General features: G+C 40.2%; 3 protein-coding genes across 5 annotated transcripts in view; all 3 read right to left on the bottom strand.

Annotated features, from left to right (window-relative positions):
- The window catches only part of cpamd8 (C3 and PZP like alpha-2-macroglobulin domain containing 8), a 41,521-nt gene extending 36,539 nt beyond the window's left edge, over positions 1-4,982 (bottom strand). For 2 of the 3 annotated variants that reach the window (XM_086161358.1, XM_086161357.1), the window contains exons 1-8: positions 4,577-4,982; positions 3,172-3,323; positions 2,647-2,669; positions 1,879-2,044; positions 1,505-1,557; positions 920-937; positions 413-467; positions 96-209 (exon numbers count right to left, since the gene is read on the bottom strand). In XM_086161358.1, coding sequence (XP_086017484.1) covers positions 96-209; positions 413-467; positions 920-937; positions 1,505-1,557; positions 1,879-2,044; positions 2,647-2,669; positions 3,172-3,323; positions 4,577-4,662 — 667 coding nt within the window. In that variant the 5' untranslated portion in view covers positions 4,663-4,982. Of the gene's footprint in view, positions 1-95; positions 210-412; positions 468-919; positions 938-1,504; positions 1,558-1,858; positions 2,045-2,646; positions 2,670-3,171; positions 3,324-4,576 lie in introns of those variants that run through there. The other variant, XM_086161359.1, reaches the window with a different exon arrangement.
- A 366-nt stretch (positions 4,983-5,348) lies between these two features.
- sac3d1 (SAC3 domain containing 1) lies at positions 5,349-8,640 on the bottom strand. Its single transcript, XM_086161360.1, has 4 exons — positions 8,510-8,640; positions 7,621-8,014; positions 6,670-6,952; positions 5,349-6,560 (listed from the first exon to the last, which is right to left on the bottom strand). The coding sequence occupies exons 1-4, from the start codon at positions 8,536-8,538 to the stop codon at positions 6,094-6,096; spliced, it is 1,173 nt and encodes a 390-aa protein (XP_086017486.1). The 5' UTR covers positions 8,539-8,640; the 3' UTR covers positions 5,349-6,093.
- A 739-nt stretch (positions 8,641-9,379) lies between these two features.
- Positions 9,380-14,545, bottom strand: haus8 (HAUS augmin like complex subunit 8). Its single transcript, XM_086162089.1, has 10 exons — positions 14,457-14,545; positions 13,938-14,014; positions 13,564-13,625; positions 13,197-13,323; positions 12,907-13,017; positions 12,729-12,832; positions 12,402-12,560; positions 10,080-10,221; positions 9,805-9,946; positions 9,380-9,698 (listed from the first exon to the last, which is right to left on the bottom strand). Exons 1-10 carry the CDS (start codon positions 14,516-14,518, stop codon positions 9,572-9,574), a joined length of 1,113 nt encoding a protein of 370 aa, XP_086018215.1. The 5' UTR covers positions 14,519-14,545; the 3' UTR covers positions 9,380-9,571.
- Positions 14,546-15,398: the final 853 nt, after the last annotated feature.

The following is a 15,398-nucleotide window of genomic DNA, read 5'->3' as shown; positions in this document are numbered from 1 at the left end:
AGTAACTATATACAAGTAAGATTCATACATGGGCAGAGTCTAAATGAATCATGTTTTTTTTTGCAAAGAGGAATGATGTATACCCATGTTCTCACCATATTTCTGGACTTCAAATGTCTTGTTATAGGTGTGGCCCTGCACCTCCACAAAGATGAACCACTCTCCAAACACAGGCTGGTCAGACAGAGGGAAACTCATGTTCACAACCCCTACATGAAAGATAAATCTTGTTAACACGCATCTGCTATGAAAAGTACAGCGCAGCAGTGAGACAACTATTTCTTCTCTGCATTCGAAATGTAAGTTAGTAAAATATCCTGTTATTTAACTATAGTTACATTTTTTTTTAAAGATTCTACTTTTGTCAAGAAAAAAGCAATGGCATGATACAAATACATCAGACATGCCTCACCACAACAAATAGATTGTAGATTTTTCCATTGGACCATTCTGGATCCCCTTGGATCCTGGATGATAAAATAAGAGATTATTTAAAAAAATAAGTCATAATAGTTGCAAATCATGTTGTCCTCCATGGGAAGGACTGGCTCTTGTGTCAGACTGCTATTGAGATGCAACTCATCTATTGAGATGCAACTCATCTACTGAGAGGAGAGGAGAGGAGAGGAGAGGAGAGGAGAGGAGAGGAGAGGAGAGGAGAGGAGAGGAGAGGAGAGGAGAGGAGAGGAGAGGAGAGGAGAGGAGAGGAGAGGAGAGGAGAGGAGAGGAGAGGAGAGATTCTTCAATGATGTCTGTCTCTGCCCTAATCTGAGGAGCACCCTGTTATCTAATTGGGCTTCCCTGACATTGCACACTGTAATCTCCAACCATACGAAGAACTAAAGTGTAACTGCCCCCCTCCCCCTCCCCCCAGATGTGACTTCTCCAAACATGGGGGTTCCCACCATCTTCAACTCACCAAAACATATGCTTCAATCTGGAAAAAAACAAAGAGATAGAAGAAATTATGAATTACATAAAAAGTATAACTACAGAGGATCATGTCCTTCCTTCCCCACTCGACCCTTATCCAACAATCATCCATCTGTGAAAGTGAGCACTGCCCTTCACCAGCAGATCTTTATAGCTGCGAACGTCAACAAACCATCTGTCTGCACCGTATATTTGAAGCCATTGCCCACATTCCAAGCAAAATGACTACATCAAGCAGGTAACTGTACATATCGCTGTGCTGGAGAGACATAGTTTCTCCCCTTCATGTCACTAATGAGGGAGTAGAATGGATATTTCTAATACATGTAAATATCAAACATCTTTTAGTTACTAATGTAAAAAAAAAAAAAAAAGCATAAAGGTCAAGATACAATTTTACAGAATAAAAAATGAAAACAATACCATTCTTAATAAAGGATACTATAGCTTTTTCTAATTCTCAAACAAATTCTACTGCATTTGAAAAGGCAGATTTTATTCCTCCTTGCCCATTTGACTCTATAACTTGCAGTTTGTGGGTATATTTACAGCGACCTCAAGTTGATATTACCTTGTCATTGACTGGCCTCAAGTCAGGGGTGACAGTGTAGACACGGATTAGCACTGAAGACAGAAAAACATGGAACTAAAAAAACTGAGGCTCAACATAAAACCTTAATGCATTTGACCATTTCCTGATAATCCTCATCACCCTTTTTTCATCAGCTATAACATAGATGAAATGGCATTTAAAATGCTATTTCCCATGCAGGACAGAGCTTAATATGTGGTAAGATGGCATGCTCACAGAATCTAGTTCTGCCCTAATTTCTCTAAACTTCAAGATAACTGCATCATTTTGTACCTTTCTACTTAAATATTAAAATAGTCAGCATTTCTGTGCATTGATTATCTGATTAACTACCAGTTGCACTATGAGGGAACCTTTATGTTTGGGTTTGTAGACAGGCTTGTCTGTCTGGATGAAGACGGTGGTGCCCTTGCTCTCCACTGTGACGGTGGTGTAGTTATGGAAGATGTAGCCGCCCTGTGTGAGTTGACGGTTCCCCCACAGCTTCAGATGAGCCTGACCTCTTAGCCCAGGGGGAACCTGGTCACACACACACACACACACATATCCATGCACACACAAACAAGCACAAAGAAGAAGAATCAGGGTATCTACCGAAAGTGAATTAGGTCAATGGGGGAAGGGATAAAATATTCACTCTCAGATACTTCATCTTTATGATTCAACATTTTATTTTCTTAGAAAACACAAGCTACGGAATAATAACGGAACGACATTTATATCCCGAAGGAAGATGCCAGGACACTACATATGACTGTATTTCACGAGAATGAGGGTGGAGGTTACAGTGAGGGGAGAGCAAGCGGGGGAGAAAGACAGAGGGGAAGAATCGAGTGGTGCATACTAGATTGATCTATTCCAGCCTTCGGGGGCGGCGGACCATACATGCACGTCAACAGCTGTTGCATATTATATTGAGGCTGTTACCTTATTCCCAATGAATGAGCAGAGACAGATGTTGCATTACAAATAATGTTAGTGTTGATTTGCATGTTGCCTGAGGAATGTGCACAAACGAACAAGGGGCTCTCACTACTGTGCAGCTGTCATCGCTAAATGGTGCCATGCACTGTAAACATCTTGGAAAAACAGCATGCATACAGGACACTGCTGAGACTCACCTTCAGTTTGATGGTGCCTTTGTCTAAAATAGAAACAATTAAATGATTATGGTGGAATACGCGTATTTGTCGAGGCACTAACACATCATAATCACCTGTGTACATGTAACATGCTGTACTTATGAGAGTTAGTGGACTGTGACTAAGTGTCTTGGAGGTTTTCACCCTTGGTTAGAGGGAAATCCAGCTGTAACATGTCTCCATGCCATTCTGAGGCAGAGCTATTGCAATTTATTAATGACGCTGTCAAACAAATCACACACTGTATACACTAAGTGGCTGGTGGGATTTGCTGAACTGATGCTTCCAATCAAGGATAATGTCAATGGAAACCAAAACTGGTGAGGAGAAAAGCAGAGGTCAATCAGGCTTACACTGTGTGTGTTCTTCCTCTGTGATTTTTACAATCCTGCTGAGTAAATTACACAAGAAGGCTATCTCAAAGCTCGACCTGTTACTGCAAGTCTACACTCCTAAAGCAATGCTTTAAGCTCATGTGACCTTATCATCAGAATATGTTCTCACCAAGCACCGAGCCGTGGCCGTGTGCAACCGTTTGTCCCTTCATCGACAGCTGCACCTGGACACGTGTTTCTGCTTTCGTATTGAAGATGGTTACACTCACGCTCTCCTCTACTCCTGCTCGAAATACCGATGGAGCAGCGACCAAATAACCCCTTAGAAGACAGCAAGGTTGAGAGAGAGGAGGATGAAGGAATAGAGATCACAGGGGGAGTATTGGTAGGAGTTGTAAGGGAGGGAAGGCATGGTAGAAAAAGAAGACAGGGAAAGAAAGTAGAAATGGCACAAAAGGTTATCTGTCAACACGGGCCGGTTTGAAAAAAGGAAATCAAATCCACAAATCTGTTAACAGTGTACCAAAACAAGGCAATACATCTCCATCTTTGGCCCACTTAACCTTCACTCATTAATTTAAATTCATTTAGGCAAATGGGCCTGGTCATTCTCTAAACTGAAGATCACACAAATTAGAAGTGAGCAAAGACTCCGGCGCATACCCAATTGCATGCCTGTGAGAGAAGGATCAGGTGGTTGGCATTACAGCACTACAGCATTACGGCCAGAGGCAAGTGCAGTTCCTGAGAGAGAGTCATGAGAAAATCCCCCGGCTTCCGGAAGAGGAAGATAATACGAAGAAATTGACTCTATGTGTTTGATCTACAGTGAGTTCAACCAGCTCTTAGATGAGCCTGGATCAGGTGGTGGAGACCATGCTTATTTCAAGTCACATGGCTAGATGTAGTCGGGTTCACTTTGTTTTGCCCGTCTTACTCCGAAGCTGGGAGACGTTCAGTGCCTGTGTTGGATTTTTGCTGTCTTTTGTAGATAAAGGCTTTAACAAGGAGTTCTTTTATTTAGTCTGATTACATTCTGTTTGTTCTGATGTTTGTTACATCTTCAGATGAAAATTAGTAGTCAGAAGTTGACAAAAATGTCATCTTTTTATCTTTAATTGAGCTTCAAATGAAGAAGAATGTTGTAAGTTCACATTGAACTACACTTCCCACTGCAAAACATATTAGATAGATATACATCACATCTTTTGAACAACACCTCTGTAATGTTTGTTTCCCATACATCGATCCCCAACCCAAATCATCCTGTAAACCCCCTCTTTGTATTACTTCGTGTCTCGCAGTAAATAAAAACGAGTAGGGCATGAATGGATTTATACAATGTTGTTACCTGAAATACCAGGTACATAACAATCTGGCACATTAACACAAAAGGTCACCATTAGGAAACAATGTTGCGGGAGATTGCAAGGCAGCACGTTATTTAACAGCAAAGGGGGGGATTTAAAGGTTTCCAGTTCCAGCATTCGCTGCGGAAGAATGTAGCTGAGCTGAGAAGTTGTGCATGTCAGATGCCTGGTTGAGGACGACACACGCAAACCCAGGATACTTACAGTCTGTCCTGTGCATTTCCTCCGCTCGCGTTACAGATGAACAAAGTCCAGGAAAGACTCAAAGCTGTCAAAGACAACCTCAACATTTTGGTCACGGTGACCGGTGGACCACCGGATACGCGCTTTCTACGGGAGGATAACCGGGTCTTCGGGCTGATCGGAGGTTAAATGAGAATTTAACTGAGAGGGACCGAGTCTACAGCCCCCTCAGTCCATCCATGGAGGTTGGTCAGCTTGATAGATGTGCCGCCGCGTTCCGTCCAGGACTTTTTGTAATCATCCCCCCTTCTCAAAAAAAAAAAAAAAAATCCCAAGCAAATCGTGATTTTTTTTTTCTTTTTTCGTTTAGAGCCCAAAGCACACGGACAGTCCTCTCCCATGTGCCTTCACCCGCCCCGGTTCCGTTCTCTCAGATTTCAGCATTACAAATTGCGAGCGTCCTCCCACTTCATTTCAGCGCTCCGAAATCCCGCCGCGAATAAGAAGCGTTCGCCGTTCAAATCCGAGCGAGTCCCGCTTCTTCGACTCTCCCTGGTGATCTCCGAGGTCTGGGGTCGATATATTTCTTCTTTTTTTCACCCTCTCGCCCCTGAAACGGCGAGGAAGGAGTCGATCGGAGTTGGGGCTGCGCTTCATCCACTTCCAAACCTCCCTAAGTCTTCACGGAAAGAAGAGCGGCTCGGATCCGAAGGCTGGAGTCACTAGAACTGAACCTGCTGAACCTGCTATTATTAAAACGCACGGACAGAGAACTTGTAGTTTTATTTCGGAGTAACTAATCACAATAAAGCTCGTGAAGAAGAAGAGACCTTAACAAAAAGCAAACGGGACTTCTCCCTATTTGTCTTTGGAAGTCGTCAGAAACCTCCACTGCTTGGAGTGCGGTGGTTTCTGAGTAAAACTTTGCTGACCTCCAGTGGTGGATCGGAATAAATGCAACAATACCTTATGAGTTTGTAAAATAAAACTGTATTGATCGTTTAGGTCACGTTTATTAAGGACAGGTTTCTGAGGCACATTTATGACAATGCGTTTTAATAATACTGTAGCCTCAGTGTATTTTCCCCACAGTGTTCTTGAAATACAGTAAACTTAATAGCAAATAAATATGTATAAAATCAAACCAATCCTATTTTAAAGTGGGATTTGTAGCATGAAAACTCCTGCAATAAAAAGATGAGGTTTGCTTCCTGAGTAAAGTTCACAAAGACAATGTTTGGGAGGCATCTCAAACAATACCCATAACAACATATGCTCTGAATAAAGGTTCCATGGGAAAAATTAGTTAAAGACAGCCTTTTGCAAGGGGTTAGGACTTCTGCGCACTTCTGAGCAGTATATATCTGAGGCAGAAATGTGGTGATGAATTGGAAAAACAAACAAATAAAGAACACAACAAACAACAAAGAAAATGTTTTTTCTGCTGAAGTTTCCATGAAAAATTATTTCAGTCTTCCAGTCTTGAAATATTCCTGCAGGCTCAACAACAGGAAAGACAATCATTTACTCTTTTTGTCTTAAGCACAGCCGTGAATGATGCTGCCAATACTGAGGGATTTTTGTTTTCCAGCCATGGTGCTGTGATACAAAGCACACTGCAGGCGTCCTTGCTCTGGTTCAGTAAAAGTGGCCTTGGAGAAAACCACTAGGTTATCCTGCGTAACCTTCAGCCCGTACGCCTGACAGAGCTGAAGCGTAAGAGAGCCATCCAAGGCCAAGAGCTGAGACAGTTTGTCCAGGGGAAAGCAGCAGTTTCGGCTGTTGTACCCATGGCTGTATATCTGCAGTAAATCCCTGCGAGAAGACATCACATGTCGGTGCAGAGCACAGCTCTGCAGGAAGGTCAATCGCTGGGTCAGGCGGAAAAGACGCACAGGGTTTCGCTCCAGGAAAGCCTGGTTGATGGAGACAGCAAGTGAGATGGCAGGAGTTTTTCGCAGCTTTGCAGGCAACGACATGACGTGCTGCATAGCGGGAGCGGAACCTGATAGAGGAGGAGGAAAAAAACTTTAATGAAAATCAAACACAAACATTGAGTACAATTAATATTTCTGGTACATATTTTATATAAATAATATAAATATCCTACTGGCCTAAGTTATAGAGCAAACAGAGAGCCTGGAATTCTTCTTGGTTAGGATGTGTTTCAGTTTCTTTTGCATAGCAGTCCAACAGCCAACTGAGATTCTCCTGAAGATGCGTGTCATTGATGCATGGGTCGAAGCACCGCAGGGGCTCACCACAAAGACGGTAAGAGGCATAAATGTGGAAACGTACGGCCCGCTCCAAAATAGCAACACACTCTAACCCATGTGCCCTCTGGATGATCATGTCCTGTTTGACACTCCGCAAACGATCAAAAACAAAACTATACACCTGCAAGGAGAGAAATGCACGTTAGTTTTAAATGAGTACAACTAAAATATTGCAATATTCTTATATTGCTGCGTGATCATAGAATCAGGTGATCATCGGGTGCTTCGTCTTGCATCATGACATTCAGCAGTCATAATGAATGTTTTAAAATTCATATTGTGCCCAAAGGTCAAACACGGTAGACCTATGAATCAATTTTAGATCCAAACTACATATTTAATTCTTGAATTCTTGCAGGTCAAGAATAGCTTATCTTTTCCATCTGTAATATATTAAAAAAACTTGCATCCAATCCTCCCACATTATCTTCTTATTTCATTTTAAAGAATATTTAATAATCGCATCCCAATTTCATCTAAGGAAGGCTTTATTGAAACAGTACTGCAAAAAGGACTGCACTTCAATGATGTTTAGTGAAGCAAATGCAAATAACTTTCCAAGTTTTGAGATGGAAAAAGTAAATTCTATCCTCTATCTAAACTAACTTTTAGAAGTAGTTAATTTCAAGTTGCACTGGTCAGTTGTCTGTGGTAGATCTTCAGTCTATTGAATATTTGGCAGACTACTACCATTTCACTCTCAAATGTTTCCTTGGACACAAATTAAATATCCTCTCATCCAAATAGGTAAACAACCGTCACGATGGATATTATCAAAACATTACTTGCCTCAGTCCAAGGATGTAGCTGTGGGGCGGCAGCTATGTCATCAATGAGGTACACCACGGTCTTCAGCAGCACAGCAGGCGGTCGAAGATCTGCGGAGTGTGTCAAACACTTCCCTGCTGCTGGTCGGGAATATTCCTTAACAGCTCGCCGCGGGTCCCCTCGGGGCTGCCGGTCTTTTTCTGTGCCGGCCAATATCTCAAATCGGTGCAGTCGGCTCTGTGACTCACGCTCTCGCAGCTCGCAGGGGGGGCACATGGTTTGGCAGGTTCCCCGGGGTGAGCGTCCCTCCTCGTCTTCACCGCGGGTCGCCTGCTTCGTTTTTCGTAACTGCGCGTTGCCTCGATGTTCCCGGTTCTCCTGGTTCCCGGTTCGCCTCCTCAAGGAGGAGGTGATGCTGAAAGGACACAGACAACGCTTCTTCGGTAACAACTACTGGGCAGTAAAACGAAAGCCTGCCTTTATTGACTTTTCCCAGAGCATGTCAACACGGTAAGTTGTATGGCAAGTGACTCTAGACGTAAAGCTAGCATTAGAAATCAACTTGCTGACAGCAAGCTCAATTAAGGTAAAGCAAAATGTGACACAGTACCCGACTAAATCCTTGAGGATAAAACTAAAGCGCTTCGACACCGTGGAGTTTTGGGTTTGTTCACACGTTAAACAGCGTGTAAAAATAGCTTTAACGTAGGTTGGCGGACGTTAATTTAGCAATGGCTTTCATTTTAAGCTAATTTCTACTCATTGTTGAGGAGTTAGCCAGATTAGGAGCGTTACAGAACTCTACCTCTGTAAACTACATGGTCTTGTCGCTGTGTACACAAAATGACGTTAGTTGCGTCTTTATTTGTTAAAGTCTTGATTTTATACGTGTCTAAATGCTTATACTTACTTGCGACGGGTCGCTCTGGTACAGTTCATTGGGTCTTTTCTTCTATAAATTGAACAGCGGCGGGTATCTGGCTTCTCGGCGCTCTACTGCCCCCTTGCGTTAGTGACCTTGTCACGTCTATTCCCTCGCGTCCAATGTGCTGGTTCCCTAATAATTTTCATGTTAAACGGACGTTATATTTTCGTTCTTTTGTCTTCCCCAAATGGTCTTTTTGTTTCAATTTACTTTATCCTATTTATAACTGTTATCTTTCAAGACAGTCTAGACTCAACGGAGCCACCATTTGAACAACCAATGGGTTTACGAAGGCTTCTTAGCAATGTAGTCGTTATATTTAGTAATATCTTCTTTTTGATTCTTTTGATGCAACATTCCCACTAAAGTATGACAGCCATTAGGTCCTTTCAATAATTTGCCAACAATAACAACCTCCTTTGCTGTGATATCATTGCTCTTATTTCCTGCAGGCTGGCTCATTGATTCTCAAGAGGAAGCCCCATCGTAACTATTCATGATTGTCAAAAAGGAAGCAGTTGCTTTGTAAAAATGTTATTTGACAAAAAGAACATTCCGTGTAATACGTCTACCCTCGTAAAGTACTTCCATTTTTCAGAAATTCCAGAGTTGTCAATGATCTGAATGGCTTGTACATTACAACTACAGCAATGTTAATTTGGTTTTTGATTTTGCTCTTCACCTAAAATATCCACTCTCCTTGTATATTTATTTCCCAACTGTGATACTGTACTCACTGAAATATTCGTATTTCAACAAATATAAAAATATTTGCATTAAAATTTTACCGTGGTGAACAGACACTTGTTTGTCACATATTCATGACATTGCAATATCAATACTTTGTATCAAGTTGAGTTTATTCCAAAAGTTTATACAATATAACAATATAAGTAATTATCCAAGTGAATATATGATAACTTGTCGGGCCATTATTCACCTTTTTCACTACAACATACATAAATCCATACATATCGAAACTCGGGACATTAAGTGTAATGGTGTTTTCCAAGGTGCAAGTACTGTGTATCTCATTTGTGGTATTCTTTAATGTTTTGGGCAGAACAGCTCCTGGGCGCGTTCAGTGCTGAGTTGCTCTTCCTCTGCTGCCTGCTGGACCTGGGTTGTGTGACGGCAGACTAAAGAAGAAAGCTCTTGCAGCTCTGAAAATGCCCTAAAAAATGGAAAACACAAATATAAATAGGCAGTCTTGCTGGATTTCCTGTGAAGGTGTCATCGAATATTGGCAACTCCTTTTTTCAATTTATATTTGTGCCCACCTTGACAGCTCCTGAGTGATAGCATTTGATGTCATTTTCATGTCCTTAAGGCACTCCAGAGTGGCACTGTTGTCTTTCTGATCCCCTTCAATACAATCATTCAGCAGGTTCTCACTCTCCTTCAGACGAGCCTCAGCTTTGTCTTGAAGCAGATAAAAAAAGGTAAGTGATAACAATAATACCCAATGTGTCTCTACAAAACATAACCACAGAGATTGAGTATGTTAGTAAATAAATGTATTATTAAGGATATGGCTTCATGAAATGTAAATAACCTAGGAATTCCCGTCTGTCCCCCTCAATGTAGAAATTCTTCACAGGTAGCTCATGTCGGGTGGTGTCAACCGCTGTGGCTAAAACCTTATATGTCTCTGTGAATTCATAGGAAGCTTCAGCCAAAGGAGTCAGTGCAGAAATCTGATGGAATAAAACAGAGGAATCATGAACTGATCTATCTTGCAGATTGGCACACAAAAAATAAATTGGTACATTATAAAAGCATCAGATGTTTAAAACAGTCACTGGGCATTTGGCTCTAAACAGGAAGAAAGAGTGAGAAAGTTGTCTTTCATAAATTTCTAACTTCCTGAGAATGTTGAAATATCCCACCATAAATGTGCTAATGAATATTATGTACACTAGAAAAAATTCTAGTAATAAAACATTTTGGAACAATGCTTGTTGTGGCTTGGCTCAAGGTTACATTTAAATTATGTCAATTCAAGTGTTAGATAAAGCAATTACAGTCCAAGGAATTCTGGATCAGTTGGGCCCGGACCAATACTTGAGAATAAAAATCTGATCGACGTGACAGTATTACAAAAGTCACAGAGAAATCTATTGCTGTTCTCTTTATTACGACACTGCTCTATGAAGCTACTTATAAGATTATATATGTTAACCCCGACCCCAGAAGCTTAATTCAGTAACATTTTTGTTTTTGATAATGTGCAGATAGTTGACAGATAACATACCAAAGAGTAACTCAAGGTTTGCTGCTGTTCATTTAAGTGTCTGTTCTATTAACTCTAAGGGGAAATGTAATTATTTCCATAAGCTAAATTTAAATAACTAAAATGGTTTGGTTTGAAAAAAATTAAAGTGCTTGCTGAGTATTTCTTCTACTTTTGCCACAGTGAATCAATCTCCTCCATTTAACCCTAGTCTCTGTACCCTCTTCTCTCATACCAATTAACATCAGGTCCTTCTTCACTACACCCATAAATCTTTTCCTTGGTCTTCTAGACCTCCTGTCTAGCAGCTCTTACCTCTGCATGCTTTTACCAATATAGTCACAATCCCTCCTCTGTACACGACCAAGACATCTCAGTCTGGCTTCACTGACCTTTTCTCTAAAGCGTCACAGATGTGCTTTAGACTCATTCCTGATTCTATCCATCCTCATCACTCCCAAAGACAACCTCAACATCTTCATCTCTTGTACCTCCTGCTCTGTTTCCTATCCTCTTCAATGCCACTGTCTCCAAACTATGCAACATTGCTGGTCTTACAACTGTTATGAAAAACTTTCCTTTCATTCTGGCTGGTATTTCTTTATCACACATTACCCCTGACACTTTTCTCCACCTGCCCAAACCCTCTTTTCCCCACTCTCCATTGCTCTGGACTGTTGACAGTCAGTAATTAAAACGATCTTCAGTGCAAAGTACTTAAAACCTTAAAAAAATAAAATCTCACCCACCTACTTTAAATTATAATAATTTATCTGTACATATGTTCATAACTGCGCAATATTTCATAACAGTTACATGTACAATATTTTTTCATACTCTTGTGCACTCCTTATCTTTCACTTGTTACTTAAGACCTTAAGACACTTTATGGTTTTCACCTGTTACTTAAGACACTTTATAGTTTATTTGTATTTCTTATTCTCCCCTTTGTTTTTACTTTTTATACAATTTTCTACTATAATTTATTATTGTTGTATTTTTCTTGTAACTCTGGCACAACAATTTCCTTCGGGATAAATAAAGTTGTTCTTATTCTTAATCTTATTCTTATTCTTTAATGCAGCCTAACCAATCCACTTGGGTCCCTCTCATTCACAATCATTAATTCTGTCTTGCTGCAACCAACCCTCATTCCTCTCCTTTCCAGAGCATACCGCCACTTCTCTAGATTTTCTTCCAACTGCTCCCTGTTCCCACTACACATCATAATGTCATCTGCAAACATCATGGTCCATGGACATTCCTGTCTAACCTCATCTGTCAGCCTGTCCACCACTGCAAACAAGAAGGGGCTCAGAGCTGATCCCTGATGTAGTCCCCCCTCCACCTTGAACTTCTCTATCACACCTACAGCACACCTCACCACTGTCTCACATCTTGTATGCATGTCCTGCATCAGTCTAACATACTTCTCTGCCACTCAAGACTTCCACATACAATACCTTAGTTCATCTTTAGGCACCCTTAGAGGCACTATTCAAGACACTTGAAAAGTTACCATTGCCCATGTGCTTAAATCTGGCAAGTCCTCTGCAATCTGAGACAAACATGATCTGTTGGACAAACACCTAGGCTAAATTAACCCAACTATGTTTTCCTGTTTGTGCAGTAGCTCAACCTGACCTGCAAATCCAGTAGGTTATTCATCTGTCTGTTCTTCTCCATGAGGAGGTAGCGGCGCTTCTTTTCGTGGACCTCCTTACGCAGAGCCTCTTCTTCCTCCATCACTTGCAGTAATCTTGCCTCCGCCTCAGCCTTCAGCTTCGCAGTGTTGTTCTCCATCTGATGTCAAAAAGCAAAGGGCGAGAGCCAGATCATTCCACATTGTGTAAGTTTCTAAACCAAAAGTCCTCACTAGACATAAGTTATTAACAGTTCAGTAAACAACTTGTACAGAAAAAGTGACAGGGCTGAGCCTCTCACATAAACTTACTTAATGAACATGCTTACCTTTGCAACAAGGTAGGCCAGTTGAAAAGCTTGCATCTCAATAAACCTCTTGTCATTTTCTTGGTTTTTCACAGCTTCTACAGCATTGGTAATGACTGTTTTATCTTTAAAAAAAAGAAATTCTGATAAAGGACAGTTCATTATGAAAATTAAATTCTGATATCATTAATCAGTTTACCTTTAATGGCTGATATATCAAAGTCGGGCCCAAAGCAGTGTCCATCTGAAAATGTTGACTGCAGAACACTTTTCCCTTCTAGTGACGGGTCAGCTTCACATGACAACATTGCTGTAAGTGCCATGAGAGCAAATGTAAAATTTACATACAGCTTTCATTCACAAAATGAATGAGAACTGAGTGACAGGTAAGCAAAAATGATTACATAAAAATCAAAGTAAATTTGAAGTCTTCTAAGTTTAAGTCTTCAAAAAATAAGCATTTGTGCTGATCCCGGTACAAACACTTACACATCCCAAGAGCCTGTGGGGCCAATGAGCGTCTTGGTGACATCCCCAATTTTGGTTTGACACCACTTGGTTTAGGGGAAGAGGGCCTCAATGGCACAGTGACAGTGTCATTGGTCAAGGAGTTGCTCTATAAAATTAAAACAATAGCATAGTCACAAAAAAAGTGGGTGGGTGTAGTTTAATAGACCAACTGATGAAAACAGTTAACTGATTAGCTGTTTCTAGTATCAGTATGCAAAGGGGATATAACTTCTGATTTTTAACATCAGCGTCTCAAATCTTCTTACTAAATATAATTTGCAATGTTTGCTTGGTCTGTCCTGATGTATTAAATGTTAACATACAGATGAATAAAAATGTCATATACCTTGGATAAAGATGACTTTTGACCAGACTGCAGATACCGAGACTTGACGACATTTCCACTTTCTAAAGATTGACACATAGGTTATAAGACAGAAACAAAAGTTGTGAGATAAAACTTTGTCTGTTATTATGTGATGAAAATTAACAGGTCATAAGACTGTTTATGTTGTTATTATTATGGGAATGTTTTAAAATGTTTCTAAATACAGGTCATCCCCCATGTTAACCTCACTATGTAAATGTAGAGAAACAATAAACTAACTGGCATAAAGCAGTCACAGAGATGAGAGTTTAATTAATTTGACAGCAAAACCAAAAACACCTTTAAATCTACAGACTGATGCCAGATGCCAAATTAGTTTACTATCAACTTACGTTTACCGACTGTGTTGCCAGTTTTTTTCCCAAGTCCACTGTTACTGGCTTTACTCGTGCTGTTCCGACTTCTTGTGCTGTCAACGTACACAAAAGCAGCAATTCATTAGTAATGTGGAAGGAATTCGGGTTGACATTACGACTTTTATATTTATGATATCATCAAATATTTGAGGATATCGCAAATATCAAACGAAACATTTTCAATACATCAAAACGAGTGACGTTAGCCTGTGGTGATACTTCGCTAAATTCTCATTTTGGGCAGCTTAATGAGACGACCTTAAATTTCCCTTATCACTTCATTTGGTAGTTTTAATATGTGTACTATTGAATTCATCATTTGGAGTGGGGAAGTCAGCACAGCTGAAAATAATGTGACATTACTCAATTAAAACGATTAACTGTCTAATGCAACTGAACGTCGTTCCAACAGAATCGAGTTCTTCTTTAAATGAATTGGTTCCAAATTTGCAAGTACGATATCGACAGATATTAATATCAAATGTCTTAAGTTACCTTTTCGTGTCAGAGGAAGTATCTTTTAAAGTACTGGGCGCAATTGTTTTTCTCGACGCCATTATGTTTTGAAGTAACCCGCCGGCGGTCCGTCTATTCCCCTTCCGGTAGCAACAGCCGATAAGAAAGGTTCCGGGGATCTTTGAATATCTGTGGCCTATTGTAAATTTTAAAAAATCCAGTGGTTTAGTGCTGGTGTCTGTCACAACAATACCCTTCAATCACAGTAAATCTATTCCCCAGGGTAAGAGAGAGGATATAGCTCTTTTTTCATACCCAGTGTTATCCATGAAACCAATTTATACTTAGGCACAAACACCGCAGTGCTCAAATACTTGCATTTGAGTTTGAATAAGAAACAGTGCACTTAACCACATTCATGAAATGATAATAAACATAGGAATAAAGTAAGCATTGTCATATCATCCTTTCCTTTTTTTCTTTTCTGTAATTACATTTTGGTGTTAATTATTTGCAAAACCTCATTGAATTTAAAAACAATGGAATTTCTTCAAAACAGAAAGCCGTCATTCAAGGAGTCATAGTAAAATTCCTATATTATGTGAAATCGTTCTCTAATATTCAATATTCTCTCCCTCTCCTCTATACCATTATTATCTCCGTGTGTGGGTTTGGAGACTAAGTGTCCATTTAATTGTTATGTGAACAGTTCGCTGCAACACCAGTTTGATGTCGTTTGGCCAGGTTTGTTGATAAAAATCAATTTGGTAATATTTGAAAGGCTACTTATTCATAGATTAATGCTCTTCTATATCTTGCAATATGATCCTCTAGCTTGATATTGTATGTATTTTTACAAAACCGTTTTTAATAGATTATATTTTTATATCAAGTGGGTGTTCATCTATCAAAACAATTGTAGAGCATGTCTACTGGACTGTATCCAGAATTGTTGATGCCACCCTTGTCATGTAGCAGCTA

The sequence above is a fragment of the Fistularia commersonii genome, chromosome 16 (genome assembly GCF_037954325.1).
Source record: "Fistularia commersonii isolate RoL2024-O1a breed Wild chromosome 16, RoL_Fcom_v1.0, whole genome shotgun sequence".
Taxonomy (NCBI): Eukaryota; Metazoa; Chordata; class Actinopteri; order Syngnathiformes; family Fistulariidae; genus Fistularia; species Fistularia commersonii.
The sequence above is the reverse complement of the archived record's forward strand: the minus strand, read 5'-3'. Positions and strand labels throughout refer to the sequence as shown.

Excerpts from the sequence above, each read along its gene's own strand:
- sac3d1 (XM_086161360.1), bottom strand. The coding sequence starts at position 8,538 with ATGAACTGTACCAGAGCGACCCGTCGCAA. Across the intron at positions 6,953-7,620 it reads AGCTACATCCTTGGACTGAG|GTGTATAGTTTTGTTTTTGA; the intron begins GCAAGTAATGTT and ends CTCTCCTTGCAG. Across the intron at positions 6,561-6,669 it reads CTGTTTGCTCTATAACTTAG|GTTCCGCTCCCGCTATGCAG; the intron begins GCCAGTAGGATA and ends CTCCTCTATCAG.
- haus8 (XM_086162089.1), bottom strand. The coding sequence starts at position 14,518 with ATGGCGTCGAGAAAAACAATTGCGCCCAGTACTTTAAAAGATACTTCC. Across the intron at positions 13,018-13,196 it reads CCCACAGGCTCTTGGGATGT|CAATGTTGTCATGTGAAGCT; the intron begins GTAAGTGTTTGT and ends TGGCACTTACAG. Across the intron at positions 12,561-12,728 it reads TGGCCTACCTTGTTGCAAAG|ATGGAGAACAACACTGCGAA; the intron begins GTAAGCATGTTC and ends TTTTGACATCAG.